The 22,267-nt window shown below is 53.9% G+C and overlaps 1 protein-coding gene across 1 annotated transcript in view; it reads left to right on the top strand.

Annotated features, from left to right (window-relative positions):
• Window positions 1-569: 569 nt before the first annotated feature.
• LOC144732316 (cadherin-7-like) overlaps window positions 570-22,267 on the top strand; it is a 58,118-nt gene continuing 36,420 nt past the window's right edge. The window contains exons 1-5 of the mRNA XM_078613785.1: window positions 570-1,063; window positions 1,587-1,745; window positions 3,094-3,229; window positions 6,130-6,249; window positions 8,635-8,802. Coding sequence (XP_078469911.1) covers window positions 815-1,063; window positions 1,587-1,745; window positions 3,094-3,229; window positions 6,130-6,249; window positions 8,635-8,802 — 832 coding nt within the window. The 5' untranslated portion in view covers window positions 570-814. The remainder of the gene's footprint in view (window positions 1,064-1,586; window positions 1,746-3,093; window positions 3,230-6,129; window positions 6,250-8,634; window positions 8,803-22,267) is intronic.

Raw genomic sequence — 22,267 nt, 5'->3', positions numbered from 1 at the left:
GGGACTCAGTGAGGCTCTCCTGGGGAACTAAATATGCACGTTTATAATATAACTTATTATCGTACACTCTGTCACGTGGGCATACGTATAAACAAATACAGCGTTGGGAGTTGGTGGATGACACAGGGATGGGAGTACAGTATCTCAGGTTCTAGTTTTAAGGGTTATTATGACACAGGTGGTGATGATCCTGATGCTGCTGCTGATAGTGATGATGTTGCTGATGGCGATGCTGCTGCTGCTGCTGCTACTAATGATGGTGGCGAACTGCTGCTGTTGCTGCTGATTGTGGCCTTACTATACGTATGTTGAACTTCGTTCGCACCGCACGTAGCCAACCGCGTTAATCGGAGGTGCGATGATGATATTGCTGCTGCTGATGATGCTGCTGATGACGAAATTGCTGCTGCTGATGATGATATTGAACCACTGCCATCCCTGTTGTTGCTGCCTGCTGCTGCTGCTAGTGCCACCGCTGTTGCTGATGGTGATTCTGATGGCGACGCTGATCATTATTCTCGCTCTCGCTCCCCCCAACCGCCAGTGAATTCCACGACCGTCAAATTCAAAGCTTCCCACAAGCCCGCCTGCTCGTCAGCAGCCGCGGGTCCTCGTTCTCCTCTACCACCACCAAGATCATCATCATCATCACCACCGCCAGTGAATTCCACGACCGTCAAATTCAAAGCTTCCCACAAGCCCGCCTGCTCGTCAGCAGCCGCGGGTCCTCGTTCTCCTCTACCACCACCAAGAGCATCATCATCATCACCACCGCCGCCCGTATTGGAGCACGACATATCTGGCTACAAGAGAGATGCGTTCGCCCGGGTTCGACCTCCCGCTTCTCGGGGGAGCTGTCCTTTTCCTTCTCGTCGTCGCCCTAGCCCCTCTCCAGCCAGCGACCGCAGCCTGGCAGGCGATCCAGCCAGGTCAAGGCCAGGCTCAGGGTCAAGGTCAAGGGCATGACTTGGGGCTGGCTCGGAGGAGCAAGCGGAGCTGGGTGTGGAATCAGTTCTTCGTGGTGGAAGAATTTAAAATGCCCGAGCCTTTCAAGATCGGCAAGGTGAGTCGGTGTGAGTGCGAGATGTTAACTACCTCACCTGGTATGCAGGAGACCGTGGGTTCTATTCCGACCCTGACGCCTGCTGTATATTTGCAGTTTGCATGTTAGTCTCTCTGCACGTGGTCGCGTGGATTTTTGCTCCGGGCCCTCTGTGTTTTTGTTCATTCCTTCCTCCACATTTAGAATCAAAGTGCTTTTGACTCTAGGCGGGGTTGATAACTGGCTGGGGCATCTTCTTGGTTCTTTCGGTAAAGTCACGAAGAAGGGAAATAATAAAATAATAAAAATAAAACATAATAAAATAATATAATATAATAAAATAATATAATAATATAATAATGGCTGGGTCGTGTCTAGTAGGCAGGGCTGAACGCACGTGTCCTGGTTGAGCCTCCAAGCAAAAAAAGCCCAAATCTTTGCCCCTTCACGACTCCTACTTGTCGAATGTCAAGACACGTGACACAACCTCTCTCTCGCTCTCTCTCTCCTCCACCCCTCCCCCCACCCCGGCCCCTCCCCTCAGCTCCACTCTGACCAGGACCCTGGGGACGGATCAGTTCTCTACCTGCTCACGGGGGAGGGAGCAGAATCCCTCTTCACAATCGACGAGCACACGGGCGACATCCGAGTGTCCCAGGCTCTGGACCGCGAACAACAGTCGCTCTACACTTTGCTCGCGCAGGTAGAGGGGGGGCGGGGGGTGGGGGGTGGGTGTGGGGGGGAGAGGTGGGGGGGGGAGAGGTGGGGGGGAGAGGTGGGGGGGAGAGAGGTGGGGGGAAGGTGGGGAGGGAGGGAGATGTGAGGCAAAGGGGTGGAGGGGTGATAGAGAGAGAGGGAATGAACAGGGAGAGTGAGGGAGGGAGGGCGCAATGGGTGAAGTGAAGGAGGGAGGGAATAAGTGGAGGGAGTGAGTGGAGGGAGTCAAAGTGAGTGAAGGAGGAGGGGGGTAGAGAGGTGGGGGGGAGTAGGAAACGGGGGGTGGAAGGGGAGGGTGGGGGGGGGAGAGAGGTGTGGGGAAGGTGGGGAGAGAGGGAATAAGTGGAGGGAGGGAGAGAGTGGAGGGAGGGAGTCAAGGTGAGGGATGGAGGAGGGGGGGGAGAGGGGTGGGGGGGAGTAGGTAACGGGAGGTGGAGGGGAGGGTGGGTGGGGGTAGTCCCGGGTGACAATCCCGAACCAATCATTCCCTTCCCTAGCAGCCCCAGGGGCAGCACTTCTCCACGCACCCTGCTGCTACACAGAGGAGCATTCGTCGCATGGCAGCCAAAACCGATATTTTTAATCCTCACGTCTGGAATTTAGCCAAAACGAAGTGCAGTGCCTACATTTAATATGACAGGGGTTGGTTTCGTATGCCTGTGTGCAGTGATTGTGATGCGATTCTATATAGTTCTCTCTGTGTAAGTCTATATGTGTCTATGTAAATGTGTGGTTTCTGTTTGGGTCTACGGGTCTCTATGTTGTCTATGGGTCTCTATGTTGTCTATGGATCTATATGTGAGTCTTTGGGTATATCAGTGAATCTATGGGCCTCTATGTGAGTCTATGGTTTTCTTAGTGCGTCTATGGGTCTCTCTGTGAGTCTATGGGTCGATGTATGAGTCTATGACTTTCTGTTTGAGTCTATGGGCCTCTATGTGAGTCTATGGGCCTATGTGTGAGTCTATGGATCTCTATGATAGCCACTGGTGCCCGGGCTTAGGCCATCAACTCGCTACACTAAGAGACCCACGCGCAAACGCTGCGGTTGTGGCCGAGACCTGGAATGGAACCAAGGCTTTGCAGCGGCGACTGATTCTTGTCTCTTTCCTCCGGGCTGCCACGCTCACACCCACCTCCTCCTGTGACAGACGGACATCCTCCGCCATGGTTACGACGTCCCTGCGTTGGTTGGCGTGGTTGTCTCGGAGATGCGATGTGGCAGCCTCACGAGCGATGCGGTTCACTCTAGAGTGACGTGGTTGTGACGTGGTTGTGACGTGGCCGTGACGTGGCTGTGACGTGGTTGTGACGTGGCTGTGACGTGGTGCAAGGTGGTGGACGCGGTGACCAGACAGCCCCTGGAGCCGCCCACGCAGTTCGTGGTCAAAGTTCAGGACATCAACGACAACGAGCCGCGCTTCCCCGACGAGCCGTACCTCGCCAGCGTGCCCGAGATGTCTCCCATCGGTGAGCCGCCGCTCACCACCGTTCGTTGTCCTTCCCCCCCTCTCACCTCCCATCAGCGCGGTTGGCTACGTGTGGTGTGAAAGAAGTTCAACATGCAATCATGCACACCACGCACCACACTCTCGGACCCACATTCGTTTGAATTTCGTCCAACGTTGGACCAATGTCGGGCCAACGTTGCGCCAACCACATTCCCAACGTTGCCCCAGCGTCGGCGTGTTCACCTGGTTTATCCGTGCGCATGATATTGAAACGCGTCTCTGCAGCTCCTTGGTGCAGTTCAGGTCGGGGCGGAATAAACGGAGTGAGAGACGTCCGCGCGGGCTCGCGTTTTTGAGGGAGGTAAATAGATAAATAAAGAAAAAGGGAACATTTTTAATTCGGCGGAGTGAAATATTTTGGGCGGAATAAATTTCGGCCGAGAGCGGCGGTGGGTGATGATGAATGCCCGGGCTCCGTGCTGGGGCTGCATTGCTGGATTCAGAGCGAGCAAGGAATATCGGAGAGATTATGCGTGATTGAGATGAGCCCAAGTGGGGAGTGTCAGTGCAGGTGATGGAGTGAGTGAGGGTTGAGGCGGTGGCGGTGTGTGGGGGAGCGGTGGCGGCAGCGGTTTGCACGCTGCGCTACGAACCCTGCGAGCCGAGTTCGACTCCCGCTCGCGGCCAACGCCGGTGACGATTATCTGAACCGGTCCTGGGCCTCTCCCCCCTAGGTCGACTCAGCCTCGAATGAGTACCTGGTGAGGTGTGTGAACATCGCCACTAGGGAGACAAAGGCGGCCGGGGGTGGGTGGTGTTGGCCACCCCACCCCCGTTGTGTGCCGTGCCGGCCTTCATAGGTGCTCAGTCTGTTAAAGGCTATACGGGGATCTTTGTCTTGAACAGGCTGTTGGGACACGTTCTGTTAGCAAGCACCTATGAAGGCCGGCACGGCACAGGAGGGGAAGGGTGGTCAGCGACACGCCCGGCCGCCTTTGTCTCCCTAATGGGTAATGTTTACTACACATCGGACTAGCTATTCATTTTTGATGCTGAGTCGACTTAGGGTGGCTCGGGATGGTTCAGATAATCGTCACGAATGTTGGCCCTAAGCGGGTATCGAACTCCAGTCGCCGGGTTCGTAGCGGAGCGCGCTAATCGCTGCACTTCCGCTCCCCTATTTAGCAACCACCCGCAACACCACATTTAAGGCTGATTCGACCAGTGGGAGATTGAGGATTGTTTCAGACATCCTCCACTCGACATCGGAGACCTTGAGCGGGAATCTAACTCAGGTGGCCAGGCTTCGTAGCGCAGTGCGCTAACGACTGCGCCACTGCTCCCCCACTCTGCCCCGCCCCCCCCCCCTCCCCCAGCCTCACCCCTCCCCCAGACAATTCACAAATCCATACCCTGCTCCGTTTATTTATTTACCGTTGCGTTCAATTAATAACATTTGTGTCGTTACGGGCCCGGAGATGATTGAGCAGAGACATTCACGGGTCCCCACTCTGCGTGTGGGCGGCGATGCTAAATTGTATAACTAAACGTTCGTCCAACGTTCGTCCAACGTTCGTCCAACGTTGGAACAACGTTCGCCCAACGTTGGTACACTGGAAAGACAAAGGCGTCCAGGTGTGGTTCTAGCCACCCACCCGCCAATGTCGGGTGCCGAGCCGGCCTTCGTATGTGCTCGCTAACAGTGCGTGCCCCAACGGTCTGTTAAAGGCACTAGGGGGATATTTGTCTTTGTAACAACAGCAATGATGATAGCGACTGATTTTATTTATTCGGCAAACCCTCGCCTAGTCTCAAGACGATCGTTTCAGGAGGGTCCCTCCAAATCGGCACGCGCGCTCAATTCTACCAATCAGTGTTTGGCTCCACGATCGTCTCTTTAAAGCAGCTCAATCCTCCCGTAAACCACGTGGCTTGTGTGACCACACCCCCCCCACACTCTGAAACCCCTCCCCCTCTCCCTGCCCACGGTGAGAACAGACGCCGCTCCACGCAGCAGCCTCTTCCTCCTCCCTCTCCGCATCTCTCCCGACCCCTTTCGCTCTCCCGCGTCTCCGTTCACTTTCCACCCTCTCCCGTCTGATTCATCATCTTTCTCTCGTCTGCTCTATGCACGTCAGACTTCTTTCGCACCGCACCTTGGCCAACTCTTCGTCCCTTCCCCCGCTCCTCTCCATCTCCCCATGAACCACCGCATCCTTGACTCTACTCCCCTTCACGTGGTGCAGTCACGGGTGCGACAGTGTTCACCGTAGTGCATATGCGATCGTCAATTCTTGAGCACCGCTATTGATTCTGGCCAGCGCCACAGCCTGCTGATTTCGTTTCTCCACTGCTGATGTTTACACTCCACACCAGGTACTCATCTGAGGCTGGGCCGACAGAAGGAGAGGCCCAGGACAGAATGTCTTTGTGTGTGTCTCTGTATCCCCGTGTCTCCTTGTTCCAATGTCCCCGTGTCCCCATGTTCCCTTTTATCCGTATCCCCGTGTACCCGTGTCTCACACGTACCCGTGCCCCCATGTCTCCATGTCCCTATGTCTCCGTGTCCCCATGTCCCCGTGTCTCACACGTACCCGTGCCCCCATGTCTCCATGTCCCTATGTCTCTGTGTCTCCGTGTCTCCGTGTCCCCGTGTCCCTATGTCTCGGTGTCCCCGTGTCTCCGTGTCTCCGTGTCCCCGTGTCTCACACGTCCTCCCGTGTCCCCATGTCTCTATGTCCCTATGTCTCCATGTCCCCATGTCCCCGTGTCTCACACGTCCCCGTGTCCCCATTTCTCCATGTCCCTATGTCTCCGTGTCTCTGTGTCCCCATGTCGCCGTGTCTCACACGTCCCCGTGTCTCCGTGTCTCCGTGTCCCCGTGTCCCCGTGTCTCACACGTCCTCCCGTGTACCCCAGGAACGTCCGTCACTCGAGTCACGGCTACGGACGCGGACGATTCTTCGTATGGGAACAGTGCGAGGGTCGTCTATCGGCTGCTAGAAGGACAGCCATACTTCTCCATCGACGCCAACACCGGTGAGACAAGCCCCCTGCTCCCCCTCCCACCCCCCGTGTCTCCCCCCGTGTCTCCACATCTCCCTTGTCTCCCATGTCCCACGCCCTGTCTCCATAATTGAGATGATTTTGCTGCTATGAATGTCCACGTGATAAGACACTTTGTTGAGCAATCATTTGTGGCCAGGTCGCTTCTGATAAAGAAGCTCATAATAGCTCGGTGGGGCCTCACCTGGTTAAAAAAAAGTGTTTTTTTTATTTGTATACTTTTCAAGTGATGTGTTTGCCTTTCCTATACTTTGCACTCCGATTGTTTGTTTAAGCGTTGTTTGTTGTTGTAACGTTCTGATCTGCCCTCGAATGGATAACTGTGCAAAAGAGCTGTATAGCTTGTCGGATTCCTCCAGTATAAATATTATTACGACGAATCTCTCCCTGCTGCATCCCAACGTCCCACCTCCCATTCCTCCCCCCGTCTCTCTCCGTATCTCTCTGTGCGTCTCTCTGTCACCATGCGTCTCTCCCCATCTCTGCTCCAATCTCCCCGTGTGTCTCTCTCGATCTCTCTCTGTCTCTCTTTTTTCCCCCCCGATGTCTTTCCATCTCAGCACGTCTCCAGATCTCTCCCCAAACCCCTCCCTCTACTCCGTCCCCTCTCTCCTTTCTCTCCCTCCCTTCCTTCCATCCCTCCCTCTCTCCTGCCCCATCTCCTCCCATAACCCCCTCCTCCTCCTGAATTCCCTCCCGGCTCCCCCTCCCTCTCCTCCTCGCCTTCCGTCTCATTAATCAATTACAGCTCCTCACTTAATTAACGCGTGTTTCGTCACCTCCATGGGTGGCTGATGTTAAATTATCAAACGCATCCGCACGGTATGGATCCTCGATAGGACACAGCCAGGGATGTTACCGATCCCGCTGCTGCTGCTTGATTGATAGCAATCATAAGCACGAGCACTCCTCGCAGACGGTGGCAGAGAAGGCGCGGAGCCTCGGCCGGACCCGCGCGATCAGAGCTCACAACGGGGGCAGTCGCTAAGACACTCACTGAGTCGGCTGCCCAGAGAGTGGTGGTGGGGTGGGGTATGGCCCTCCCCCCCTACCCACCCACCTCCCCCCACCCACCCACCTCCCCCCACCGTTTCGCTCATGTCCCCCTATCCCATACCTCGCCCCCCCCCACCCCACCTCCCTCCCCCTGTTCACCTATCCTTCCTGCCGTACCTCCACAAACACCACTTGCCCACCCCCACATCCACCCCCACCCCCCATACTTACCTCCATGCTGATGATGCTGAAGATGATGTTGATGACAATGAGAGTGTAACGCTGGTGACGATGGCACTGCTGCTGCTGCTGACGATGATACTGCTCCTCATGATGCTGCTGATAATGCTGATGATGCTGATCATGATGCAGAGGATGATGATAATGATGCAGGTGATGTTGATGATGACAATGAGAGTATAACACTGGTGACGATGACACTGCTACTGATGATGCTGATGATGTTAATGATGTTGATGATGATGATGATGCCGAGGATGATAACGCCGAAGATAATGATGCAGATGATGCCGATGATGACAATGAGAGAGTAACGCTAGTGACGATGGCACTGATGATGATGACGATGGCACTGATGATGACGATGGCACTGATGATGATGACGATGGCACTGATGATGATGACGATGGCACCGATGATGATGACGATGGCACCGATGATGACGACGATGGCACTGATGATGACGATGGCACTGATGATGATGATGGCACTGATGATGATGACGATGGCACTGATGATGATGACGATGGCACCGATGATGATGACGATGGTACCGATGATGATGACGATGGCACTGATGATGATGACGATGGCACCGATGATGATGACGATGGCACCGATGATGATGACGATGGCACCGATGATGATGACGATGGCACTGATGATGATGACGATGGCACTGATGATGATGACGATGGCACTGATGATGATAACGATGGCACCGATGATGATGACGATGGCACTGATGATGATGACGATGGCACCGATGATGATGACGATGGCACCGATGATGATGACGATGGCACTGATGATGATGACGTTGGCACTGATGATGATGACGATGAGAGAGTAACGCTGGTGACGATGGCACCGATGATGACGACGATGGCACCGATGATGATGACGATGACACCGATGATGACGACGATGGCACCGATGATGATGACGATGGCACTGATGATGACGACGATGGCACCGATGATGATGACGATGGCACCGATGATGACGACGATGGCACCGATGATGATGACGATGGCACTGATGATGACGACGATGGCACTGATGATGATGACGATGGCACTGATGATGACGACGATGGCACCACTGCTCACGCTGCCGCAGGAGAGATCCGCACGGCGCACTCCAACCTGGACCGGGAGGCGCGCAGCTTGTTCCGCGTGGTGATCGAGGGCAAGGACATGGCGGGCCAGAAGGGTGGCCTCACGGGCACCGCCACCGTCACCATCACCCTGGAGGACGTCAACGACAACGCGCCTCTCTTCCCACAGGGTGACGAGAGGCGGGGGAGGGGGGCTGGGGGGGGGGGAGATGCGGGGGAGATGCGAGGGAAATACGGAGGGGGGGTATAGGGGGGGTATGGAGGGGATATGGAGGAGATACGGGGGAGCTATGGGGAAACGGAGCGGGTGGGGAAGACGCGGGAGAGGCATGGGGGAGATACGGGGGGAGATACGGGGGGAGATACGGGGGGAGATACGGGGGGAGATATGGGGGAAGATAGGGGGGAGATGGGGGGGAGTTGCGGTGGCGATATAGGTGAGACGCGGGGGAGACGCGTGGGAGGCACGGGGGAGGCACGGGGGGGGGAGACGTGGTGAGAAATATGATTGGCTGAACACCCCCAGACGATTCCTAATACATAAATATACAAATGTTATATTTGTTTCCCACCCCCCCCCCCCCCCCCCCCCCCGTGATGGCCATTCCCACGTGTGCTCTCTTATTTGCCGGTATCAAAGGGCAAACTTTTAAAATACAAGAATCATTGACCACAGCGACTGTGCGGCTATGATGGGCGTTTCTGCCAATATTTGGAATCTGAATTCTCGCGCTATTGACCCGAATCCTGGGCCGGCAGTGACCCAGGCAGCAGCAGCTCAAATAACGCACCAGATGAGTGGGTGGGGGGCCGAGGGGGGGGGGGTGGAGGGGGGAGGAGGGGGGAGAGAGCTTGTGTACGTGTGTCTGTGGAGGCAGAGCACTTCATAGGTGCTCGCTGACAGCACTTGACCCGACAGTCCGTGAAGGCTGTGCGTGGGATCTTTGTCTTTGTGGAGGGAGCGAAGGATGCATGAAGGGAGGGATGCAAGGAGGGAGAGTGGTGGATGGAGAGAGTGGTGCAGAGAGGGAGGGATGGATGGATGCAGGAAGGGAGTTGTGTGTATATGCAACGTAGAAGGGCAGAGATTGTGTTCGTGAATGAAGGGAGGGAGGGAGGGCGGAATCATTTAAAAGAGCGAGGAAGGGAGTGAGGGTTTAAAGGGCAGGCAGGGATGGATGACGACGGGGAGAGGAGGGAGGGAGGGAGGGAGTAGGGTGGGGGAGGGATTGGTGTGGTGTGCGATGAGAGACCGGGAGTGAGGGAGGCGGGGAGACGGAGGAGAGAAGTGAGCGAGAGGCGAGGGAGATCGGGGAGAGAGAGGAGGCGGAGGAAAGAGAGAGAGAGAGAGAGGGGAGATGGAGGAGTCAGAGGCGAGGGAGTTGGAGGAGAACAAGAGAGCGAGAGTGGGGGTGGTTGGCGGGGAGATGAGGGAGCTGGAGATGGACGGAGGAGGGAGAGGGGGTAGGGAGTTGGAGGGGAGGGGAGGGGCCGATGCTGGAGGGAGATGTCGTAGTGGTGGGGAGTGGAGGGACACGCGTTCCCGCTACGGGTGCGGCGTTGCTTGATATTTTACTCGCAGCGTTTACCAATTACTCTTCGGAGGAGGGAGAGGCGGGGGGGGCGTGGGGGAGGAGGATGGGGTGGAGAGGATGGGGTGGAGAGGAGGAGGATGGAGGACGAGCGAGGTTGTGATGGCAGTGATGTTGATGATGATGGTGCTGTCGGTAGCGTGAGATGTACGTTCGCAGAGCCCTCCCCTTAAGGGTGCGGTGAGTCGGGGCGACCGCCCGGGGCCCCGCGCTTTGATGGGCGGGGAGGGGGGTAGGCGTGGCAGGGTGTAAACACTTCACCGTCACGGTATCATCAGATGTAATACTTTCCCTGTTTAGTCTGACGGCGCTGGGGGGAGGAGGGGGGAGGGGTGGAGGGGGTGGGGGCCACACTGTGGAAGTTCCCCCAGGCACCCCCCACACCGCCCACTCGTCTGTGGACGCCTCTGGCAATGGGATAAGCAACGTTGACGCTGCGAGGGGGACCCACGTGGGCGAGTGGTTTGAGCTTTCGAGCGCAGAGATGCACGAAAACGCCCACGCATCACCCTTAGGCGTCGTCACTCCACCGCTGGATGACGTCGAGCCCGCTGGATTTGCGGGGGGCGAGGGGAGGGGTTTTCGTTATTGTACATACTTCACCACGATGGTCGGCGTGGAGGGGGGGTGTGGGTGGGTTTTTGCGCACCGGCTTTTTGGAGCGCCGCGCTAACGGTCAAGGAGGGGCGCTGTTAAATTTCTCCGCACGGAGAAATAACCCCGTATTCTTGTACAAGGGAAATTGAGTTTTCAGGTCCATACGGCGTACAGCGGTATCAAGACCGGCAAACGCATTTTTTGTTTATTAGTTTGTGTTTCCCCCTTGTGATGGGACTTTGTAGGATGAACGTTGAAGTGTATAAAGGGCACCCGGTGACCAATAAGGTCTGATTTGGTCTGTAATAAGGTAAGATAAGGGCTTGGCAGGTTTGCTTTTACTCAGCCTCATCGCTGTTTTCAAGAGGGTCCTGTTTCGGGATATTGGGTCAAAATGATTCGTTTCAATGTCTACCCCTTACAGCGAGCCCGAAATCCGAACCCATCGCCAAAACCCTAGACCCAGCTCTAACTGTGCTCACATTCTCCAGTCCGTGTGACCTGTCTGTGTGTGAGTTGGCGTGTATGAGGGTTGTGTGTGTGTGGGTTGTGTGTGTGTGGGTTGTGTGTGGGTTGTGTGTGTGTGGGTTGTGTGTGGGTTGTGTGTGTGTGGGTTGTGTGTGGGTTGTGTGTGTGTGGGTTGTGTGTGGGTTGTGTGTGTGTGGGTTTTGTGTGTGTTGGTTGTGTGTGGGTAGTGTGTGAGTTGTGTGTGTGTGGGTTGTGTGTGTGTTGTGTGTGTGTGGGTTTTGTGTGTGTTAGTTGTGTGTGTGTTGTGTGTGTGTGGGTTTTGTGTGTGTTGGTTGTGTGTGGGTAGTGTGTGGGTTGTGTGTGTGGGTTGTGTGTGTGTGGGTTGTGTGTGTGTGTGTTGTGTGTGTGTGGGTTGTGTGTGTGTGGGTTGTGTGTGGGTTGTGTGTGTGTGGGTTGTGTGTGTTGTGTGTGTGTGGGTATTGTGTGTGTTGGTTGTGTGTGGGTAGTGTGTGGGTTGTGTGTGTGGGTTGTGTGTGTGTGGGTTGTGTGTGTGTGTGTTGTGTGTGTGTGGGTTGTGTGTGTGTGGGTTGTGTGTGGATTGTGTGTGTGTGGGTTGTGTGTGGGTTGTGTGTGTGTGTTGGTTGTGTGTGGGTTGTGTGTGTGTGTGGGTTGTGTGTGTGTGTGGGTTGTGTATGTGGGTTGTGTGTGGCTTGTTGTGTGAGTTGTGTGTGTGGGTTGTGTGTGTGGGTTGGTGTGTGGGTTGTTGTGTGAGTTGTGTGTGTGGGTTGTGTGTGTGGGTTGGTGTGTGGCTTGTTGTGTGAGTTGTGTGTGTGGGTTGTGTGTGTGGGTTGTGTGTGTGGGTTGTGTGTGTGGGTTGTGTGTGGCTTGTTGTGTGAGTTTTGTGTGTGGGTTGTGTGTGTGGGTTGGTGTGTGGGTTGTTATGTGAGTTGTGTGTGTGGGTTGTGTGTGTGTGTGTGGGTTGTGTGTGTGGGTTGGTGTGTGGCTTGTTGTGTGAGTTGTGTGTGTGGGTTGTGTGTGTGGGTAGTGTGTGTGGGTTGTGTGTGTGGGTTGGTGTGTGGCTTGTTGTGTGGGTTGTTTGTGTGGGTTGTGTGTGTGGGTTGTGTGTGTGGGTTGTGTGTGTGGGTTGTGTGTGTGAGTTGTGTGTGTGGGTTGTGTGTGTGAGTTGTGTGTGTGGGTTGTGTGTGTGAGTTGTGTGTGTGGGTTGTGTGTGTAGGTTGTGTGTGGGTAGTGTGTGGGTTGTGTGTGTGGGTTGTGTGTGGGTTGTGTGTGTGGGTTGTGTGTGGGTAGTGTGTGGGTTGTGTGTGTGGGTTGTGTATGTGTTGGGTGTGTGTGGGTAGTGTGTGGGTTGTGTGTGTGGGTTGTGTGTGTGGGTTGTGTGTGTGTGTTGTGTGTGGGTTGTGTGTGTGGGTTGTGTGTGTGGGTTGTGTGTGTGGGTTGTGTGTGTGAGTTGTGTGTGTGGGTTGTGTGTGTAGGTTGTGTGTGGGTAGTGTGTGGGTTGTGTGTGTGGGTTGTGTGTGGGTTGTGTGTGTGGGTTGTGTGTGGGTAGTGTGTGGGTTGTGTGTGTGGGTTGTGTATGTGTTGGGTGTGTGTGGGTAGTGTGTGGGTTGTGTGTGTGTGGGTTGTGTGTGTGGGTTGTGTGTGTGGGTTGTGTGTGTGTGTTGTGTGTGGGTTGTGTGTGTGGGTTGTGTGTGTGGGTTGTGTGTGTGGGTTGTGTGTGTGGGTTGTGTGTGTGGGTTGTGTGTGTGCGTTGCTACATTTGTTCAATCTCAGAACCGCTCCGCACTCCGTGGGTTAACACTCTGCGTGTGATTTTCGCTCACAGCTCATTCGGGACACGCGCTGCACCTGATATCTCGCTCACCACTATCACCACCTCCACCATCACCACCTCAACCATCATCTCCCCCATCACCACCTCTGCCATCACCGCCACAATCACTATCACAACTGCCACCAATCACCACCACCGTCATGATCATAGCCATCGGCATCATTATCGACTATCACCCACCACTTCCCCTATCCCGCACACCACCACCAATGCCATTACCACCACCACTATTTCTACCATCATCATCTCCACTACCCATCACCTCCGCCATATCCTCCACACCACCACCACCACCGCCATCTCCGCTATTCAACATAACCACCACCACATACACCAAGATCGCAACCCTCTTTCATCCACGCACCACCACCATCACCTCTCCTATCATCCCCACCACCACCACCGAATTCCCCCCCCCCAAAAAAGCCACGCGGACGGGTGATTCAATGCGCCGGTCCGGTCTCTAGGCAACACGAGCGAAGAGGAGGAGGAGGAGGCAGCGAGTGAGCCGGAGGGAGGGAGGGAGGTGATGACAAACAGAGATTTATTTGTGCGACTTGTGATGAGGTGTGCGCGTGTGTGCGGCATCAGTAATAGGGGGGGGGGAGGGAATTCCTATCGGGAGGGAGGCCCCTGACTATGGTGATGAAGGTGGTGGTGGTGGTAATGATGATGACGTTGCTCCGACATCGAATCGCCTTGTTGGGTGAGCGTGCGTGCGTGACGGAGTGGGGAGCCGTAGTGGTAACGGTTAGCGCGCCGCTTGACAGAACCCACGTCCCGAGTTCGATTCCCGCTCAAGGACAAACATCGGTGGTGGATATCTGATACCGGTCCTGGGCCTCCCCTAGGACGACTCAGCCTACGATGAGTACTTGGCGCGGTGTGTAAACATCGCCACTCTGGGTAAACAAAGGCTGTCAGGCATGGTTCTGGCCCACCAACCCCCTCGTGTGCCATAGGTGCTCGCTAACAGCACGTGCCCCAACAGTCTGTCAAGGCTAGACGTGGGTGGGGGGGCATCTTTGCCTTGTGTGTGCGTGCGAGTTTGTGTTGCGTGCGTGAGCGTGCGATGGAGTGCGAGCGGTGATGCGGGCCGACTCGAGATTCCAGCGATGAGTCTCATTCGCAAGAGTGACCTGGGTTTGTGTTGTGTGCACGTGAGTAAGTGGGGAGCGGGAATGTAGTGGTTAGCGCACTGCACCGCGAACCTGGCGAGCCGAGTTCGATTACCCGCACACGGCCACCAACTCACGTGACGAATATCTGAGTCGGTTCTTAGGTTTTTTCGGTAAAGTCACGTAGGTAAAAAATTAAAATTAATTAAAGTAAAATAAAATAAAAAATAAAATAAAAATCACGACTTTTCGGAGGCAACACAAGCTTCCGTCTTGTGTGTTGCCTCCGAAACGTCGTGATTTTTATTTTATTTTTTCTTTTATTTTACTTTTATTAATTTAAATGTTTTACCTACGTGACTTTACCGAAAAAACCTAAGAATATGAATCCTTGCAGTCACGAAAGCTTCAAATCTAGAATCTGAACCGGTGTTGGGCATCCCCCTAGATCGACTCAGCCTTAAGCAAGTACCCGGTGCAACAATGTGAACATCGTCACTTACGGCGAAAGACAAAGGTGGCCAGGCGCGTTTCTGGCCACCGACCTCCCCCCACCCCAACTCGCGCACCATTTCGGCCTTCATCAGCGCTGCTAGCTGCCAGGACTTGCCCCTGACAGTCTGTTCAAAGGCTACGCGGGTGATCTTTGCCTTTGCGCGTCAGTGTTTTCGCCGCGTGCGTCCGGGTGCACGCATGCATCACCAGGGTCGGCCATTTCCACCCACCCTGCCCTAATTGCGCGCTAATTACCGGGTAATTAGAAGCAGGGAGGACGAAGGGGGAGGGGTGTCTAACACATTTTGCGGGTCGCAGAGATGCTCATGCGCTTTGCGGGGGGGCGGGGTACTCTAGATGTAGATGACTCCAATCCCCATCCCCTCCCCTCTCACGTTCTCCTCCCCAGAGAGAGCAGCAGCAGTAGGAGCATCATCAGCAGCAGCCCACGCTGCTGTACGCTGTGGATAGCCTCACGGGCCGGAAATGCTTGCAGGCAATTATTGGTTGAATCACAGGCACAGCGCAGTGGCTAAGTATTTGCCATTGGTAACGAGCGCTCACATATATCTATGAGGGTGAATGGAGGTCTCTGTAGCGCACAGATCTCTATGAGAGTGAGTGGGGGTCTCTGTAGCTCACAGGTCTCTATGAGAGTGAGTGGAGGTCTCTGTAGCTCACATGTCTCTATGAGGGTGAATGGAGGTCTCTGTAGCTCACATGTCTCTATGAGGGTGAATGGAGGTCTCTGTAGCTCACATGTCTCTATGAGAGTGAGTGGAGGTCTCTGTAGCTCACATGTCTCTATGAGAGTGAGTGGAGGTCTCTGTAACTCACAGATCTCTATGAGGGTGAGTGGAGGTCTCTGTAGCTCACATGTCTCTATGAGGGTGAATGGAGGTCTCTGTAGCTCACATGTCTCTATGAGGGTGAGTGGAGGTCTCTGTAGCTCACATGTCTCTATGAGGGTGAGTGGAGGTCTCTGTAGCTCACATGTCTCTATGAGGGTGAATGGAGGTCTCTGTAGCTCACATGTCTCTATGAGGGTGAATGGAGGTCTCTGTAGCTCACATGTCTCTATGAGGGTGAATGGAGGTCTCTGTAGCTCACATGTCTCTATGAGGGTGAGTGGAGGTCTCTGTAACTCACATGTCTCTATGAGGGTGAGTGGAGGTCTCTGTAGCTCACATGTCTCTATGAGGGTGAATGGAGGTCTCTGTAGCTCACATGTCTCTATGAGGGTGAATGGAGGTCTCTGTAGCTCACATGTCTCTATGAGGGTGAGTGGAGGTCTCTGTAGCTCACAGGTCTATATGAGGGTGAATGGAGGTCTCTGTAGCTCACAGGTCTCTATGAGGGTGAATGGAGGTCTCTGTAGCTCACATGTCTCTATGAGGGTGAATGGAGGTCTCTGTAGCTCACATGTCTCTATGAGGGTGAGTGGAGGTCTCTGTAGCTCACATGTCTCTATGAGGGTGAGTGGAGGTCTCTGTAACTCACAGATCTCTATGAGGGTGAGTGGAGGTCTCTGTAGCTCACATGTCTCTATGAGGGTGAATGGAGGTCTCTGTAGCTCACATGTCTCTATGAGGGTGAGTGGAGGTCTCTGTAGCTCACATGTCTCTATGAGGGTGAGTGGAGGTCTCTGTAGCTCACATGTCTCTATGAGGGTGAATGGAGGTCTCTGTAGCTCACATGTCTCTATGAGGGTGAATGGAGGTCTCTGTAGCTCACATGTCTCTATGAGGGTGAGTGGAGGTCTCTGTAACTCACATGTCTCTATGAGGGTGAGTGGAGGTCTCTGTAGCTCACATGTCTCTATGAGGGTGAATGGAGGTCTCTGTAGCTCACATGTCTCTATGAGGGTGAATGGAGGTCTCTGTAGCTCACATGTCTCTATGAGGGTGAGTGGAGGTCTCTGTAGCCCACAGGTCTCTATGAGAGTGAGTGGAGGTCTCTGTAGCTCACATGTCTCTATGAGAGTTAGTGGAGGTCTCTGTAGCTCAAAGGTCTCTATGAGGGTGGGTGGTGGTCTCCATAGCTCACAGATCTCTATGAGAGTGAGTGGAGCTCGCTTGTGACTATCACCTGAAGCAAGGCCGTAATTATAATATATTTTGGAGGGGACACATCCCTTCCAATATTCAAATATGCTCAAAATGTCCCCCCCCCCCAATATATTGCTATAAAATAGATTAATGTTTATATGATTGTGGTTATGGTTGTACTTTATTAATCACTAATCTCTGCCATTACATACAATGAAACAAGAAAAGGTTTAAAAGAAAAAAACGGAGCAATGTAATACAATAACACTATTAGACATTATTAAAAAAAAAAAGTTAATCCTATGTGTTAGTGATTTTTTGTTATATGTTGGGCAGGAAATGAGTTTTCAAATTTAGATTTTTTTTTCTGGGGGGTCGACCCCCAGACCCCCTGGAAGATTTGGTCCCCCACCCCCAATGTTGACTCCATGGCTACGCCTTGACCTGAAGTCATTGTGCGACTGCCCTTTACCTATCACGGAAAAAAACATACCGCTCGGGTGCAGGTGAACGAGTAAGCGATACCTCTCTCTGTTTCTCTCTCGCACTCTCTCATTCTCTCTCTCTCTTTCTTTCTAACTCTCTCTCTCGCTCTCGCTCTGCGATCCCTCCAAAACCCCCCTCCTTTGTTAACCGGTGCCGGGGTCTTGCCGTCAGATTTATGAGTTGGCGCGGAATCGTATGATGAATAGGAAATCAAATAATTATAAGCTCGCTCTCTCTCTCTGTGCGTGTCTCTCGCCGATGATGGATCGGACTAATCTTTCTGCGTCCACGCTGCTCGATATATCGGCGCCCGGATCGCAAAGGGCACGCACAGCCTCGGCAGCTGGAGAACACGGGGAGAGGAGAGGGGAGAGAATGCGGGAGATGAGAGAGAGGAGGTCGGAGGTGGGAGCGGTGGGAGAAATGGGATAGGGGAGAGAGACTGATAGGGAGAGGTGGGATAAATGGGCGATAGCAGGAGTGGAGATAGTTGGGAGATAGGAGAGGAGAGGGGGGTGATGAGAGGAGATATGGAAGAGGTGGAAGGGACAATGGGAGAGAGGAGAGGAGTTTGGATGTATGGGGGATGTGAGAGAGTTGGCATAGGGGACATATGGGAAATATTGCAGAGATGGGAGAGAGGAGGAATGATAGGAGAGAGGATGAGAGTGGAGAGATGCGAGCGGAGATATAAGAGAGTGGAGGATTTGAGAGAGATAGAGGAAAAAGGAGGTGTTGGAAAGAGGGAAGATCTTGGAGAGAGGCGAGGAGGAGAAGAGTAATGGGAGGGGGTTAGTGTGGAGGAGGCGTGGGGGGGGGGGGCTCTTGGATAGAAGGATGATGGAGGGGGGGGCCGTTGTGCTGAGCGCTGAAATCGGTTCGGTACGAGGAGCGGACGACTCATCGTGGGAGTGGCGGGTGATGGGTGACCCCTCGCGGGCCACGTGCGTGATCCACCACCCAGCATCCACCGCCGCCCATCGCACGGCGAGCTCGCAACCTCGGGGAGACAAAGGTGGCCGGCGCGCCTTATTCGCACCACTCTGGTGGCGATGGCGGTGACGGTGGCGATGGTGATGGTGGCGATGGTGATGGTGGCGATGGTAACTCTTCACAGCACACAGAGAGGCAATGCATGACCCAACCGGTCTGACACCTCTCTCTATGTATTGTGATGTAGGCCCCTTGCCTGGAAATGTCGCCTCCATTTATTATTAATTTAAATCTAATTCATTATTAACTTTAAGGTCTCACACACACACACGGAATTATTTTTGTTAATTGTGCTCATGCACCGCTGCAAGCGTAGTCACATTATCAAGTAATGTCTTTATCATTATACCCTTTAATGGGGCAAGTGCTGTTAGCGAGGACCTAATAAGGACGGCACGGGTCGCCTTTGTCTCCCCAGTGCTGATGCTTAATACACACCGCACTAGGTTATCATTTTAGGCTGAGTTGACCTAGGGGAGGCTCAGGACGGGTGCAAATATTTACCACTGTTTATTGGTCGTGAGTGGGAATCGAACTTGGGTCACCGGGTTCATATCGCAGTGCGCTAGCCACGACGTGAACAAATACACCAAGAAACCTGCGGTGTCGTCATCACGGTAGCTTGTGCCAGGCTAGGTGCACCTTGAGGTCGTCACGTGAAGTGTCGAAGCCTCGGTGCTGACAGGGGATCACGCCACAGACCCAGCAGGTGCCGTGGGTTGACTGCCCGAGATGACTGACAGATGCACCACCTTTGCTCCCTACTGTGCCAGGCTAGGTTCAGGAGGTCTCGGAACAGATGCCGTGGGTTGACTCACTGAGATGACTGGCAGACGGACCTCCCCCCCCACCGCACTGTGCCACCTCGTTGCGTTTTATCCGCCCGGTTCTCCGCTCGTTGTTGTGAGCGTCACTCCCTCTGCCCGCTCCGCCGCCGCCGTTTCAGGAGGGCAGCTGCCTACGACTGCATCCCATTTCCCAGCCCGCCTCTACGTGCACCTAGCCTGGCACTGCCCACTAGCGCCTTTGAACGAGCCTCCCGTGGAGGAGACTCGTGAAGGGCACGCGCAGAGCCACTCGTGCACCGCGAGCTGTAAAGTCTGAATGCAGCAGGCGACAGAACAATGCGAGTATCTTAATGCGCACAGTCTTCTCGCATCCCCCACCCCCACACCCCCCACTCCATTAGCCCCCCCTCCCACCTCGCCCAGCACGGCCTCCTGCACAACGGAGCAATTAAAAATCTTCGCACGATCCTCACATCTCGGTGAAGTGAACGCGGGACGCTGGACGCTGTGTCGCCAGACGTCTTGGGGAACCAAACGTCCCGGCGCTCCGAGGAGCCGTCGCGACGAGTTTGGATTTTGATGCCGGTTTTTGATCCTGGAGTTTTTAATTGCTGGGGTCTTGATTCCGTGTTTTGATCCTCGGCTTTGACTCCAGGTAACGATTCCGGATTTTTTTTATTTTTTTATTTAATCCCGGGTTTTGATTCCGGTTTTTTTTCTTCTTCTAATTTAATCCCGGGTTTTGATTCCAGATTTTTTTCAGGGGTTTGAATTCCGTGTTTGGATCCTCGGTTTTCACTCCAGGTAACGATTCCGGATTTTTTATTCCCTTTTTTAATCACCAGTTTAGATTACGGTTTTTTTTGCGGGCTTTTTGATCCCGGGTGACGATTCCGCGTTTTTGATTCCGGCTTTTGATCCCGGGTTTGTTTTATTCTGGATTTTGATTCTACTGCAAACAGAAGGGCCGCCACGTAGCGATGAGCACTGGAGAGCAACCCTCCTTGAAGGGAACGTCTTGGAAGACGTGGGAGTTACCCACACCTTACCCCAGCACACACGAACCTCCGACTTACTGTGCTATATACACTATTTTTTTAATGGAAAAATAATGGATAATACACTGTAACATGATAACAAATGTCATGTTAATAGCTTCAAAAAGTCCAAGAGTTTCCACGTGTTCGCCATCGTTGTCAACGCGTGCCTGGAATCATCTCCAGGCGGTCTCCAGAGCCCGGAGGGCACGTTTCTTGTGGTCTTGTTGGAAATTTCTCAGAAGTGTTAAAAACATGTTTTGAAGCACCCTGTATATAACCCATTTACACCGATGGTGCGAGCCAGATGCAGTAGTGGGTTAGAGAAAGATACAAAACAAAAAACGTAGCCTCACATTTTCATCAAGTCCAGTTCCCTGACCATCACAGCTCACGCGAATGCCCTCAGGGCATCGCAAGATCGTGAGAGACGGTGCTTATTTGCCGGGGGCCGCCATCCAGCGGTGAATCGACTGCAGCTGCTACTGCTGCTGCTGACGATGATGCTGATGATGATTGTGGTGGGAACATGCAATTGTAGCTATTGATGCAATTGAGAGCTCCAGTGTCTATCCACTGCTGGATGAAACGATGGATTAAGTTTATTCAATCTCAGCCCCTCCCCCCTCGCCAGCCCAGCCGCCTCTGTCCACTCAGCGGTAGAAATGGGTCCAGCATCGGCAGTTCGGCGATGGGGCAGATGGCGTCTGGTGGGGTGAAGTGTGGGTACTCTGAAATATTCCGCGACGACTGTAGTCGTAGTGGAATGTGGTTCGGCTAAATACCGGCTGCATCGCACGCGCGCGTGTGTAGTTTGTGGATTTTAGCAATGGGAAGAAAGATTATAGCCCTGAGAAAAACCATGCAGAACTGGGGGGGGGGGGGAGGATACAACACTTCACACTGAGACAAAGACCCCCCCCCCCTCCCCCGTGTAGCCGTAACAGATTGTTGGGGCAAGTGCTGTTAGCGAGCACCACGCAGTCACACGCTCACTCACAATCTTGCAGAGCAGGGGGAGAACATACAAAGGTCCCCCGTATAGCCATGACAAACTGTTGGGGCAAGTGCTGTTAGTGAGCCCTTATGAAGGCCGGAACAGCAAACGAGGGGTGGGTGGCCAAAACCACGCCTGGCCGCTTTTCTCTTCCCAGCGGCAATGGTAACACACCGCACCGGGTACTCATTTAAGTCTCAGCCGATCTAGGGGAGGCCCAGGACCGGTTCAGATATTCATCACTGGTGTTAGTGGCCGTGAGCGGGAATCGAACCCGGGTCACCAGGCTCGTAGCGTAGCGCGCTACGAGCCTGTGCCACCGCTCAAAAGAACCAGCAACCTCTTGTGAACGGTCCGAACGCGTTTTATTTTTTTCGTTTTCAACAAAGCACTCCGCTACGTCGAAACTCTTCGCTCCGCTCCCAATTCATTCCTTTCGACGCCGATTCCCCATTCAACAAAAGCGCCCGGCGGTGAAACGAATAACTTGGTGGTGGTGCTGCTGCTGATACTGCTGCATCTGGGCGGGCAGCGGTGCACAAAGTGCCGTCAGCGATTTGGTTTATTCCGTCGCAGCGGCGGTCGGTCACTCGTTGAAAGGCCCGGGAGGTCTCCTCTCTTTGTTCGTCGTTACTTTTGTCGTGCGATCGACTTTTCGATCCCATCTCCCAGTTGAAACTATGGGGGTTACGTTTCTTTCCGTGGGGAAGGGGGGGGTGGGGGGGCGCCACGGTGGCGAAATGTTAACCACCTCGCCTGGTATGCAGGAGGTCGTGGGTTCGATCCAGACACTGACGATGCCTGCTATATATTTGGAGTTTGCGTCTCTCTCTCATCATCATCACGGTGGCTAGGAGATGTTAACTTCCTCGCCTGGTATACCGGAGGTCGTGGGTTCGATCCCGACCCTGACGCCTGCTGCTGTATATTTGGAGTTTGCGTGTCTCTCTCTCTCTCTCCCCGTCATCCCGTTGTTTTTCTCGGGGTCCTCGGTTTTTTCCCCTCCACATTTAGAATCAACATCACGCGTGCATAGTTATTTGGCTGCTATGAATCTCCACATGATGCTGCTAAGCCACTTTGTCGAACTATCATTTGCGATAGCGAGCTGGTAAAACAAAAAAACTAAAAAAAAACTGTTTCAATAATATTCAAGAGCTGTCC

The sequence above is a fragment of the Lampetra planeri genome, chromosome 42 (assembly GCF_965212315.1).
Source record: "Lampetra planeri chromosome 42, kcLamPlan1.2.h2, whole genome shotgun sequence".
NCBI lineage: Eukaryota > Metazoa > Chordata > Hyperoartia > Petromyzontiformes > Petromyzontidae > Lampetra > Lampetra planeri.
Note: the sequence above shows the minus strand (reverse complement) of the source record. Positions and strands in the feature narration are given on the sequence as shown.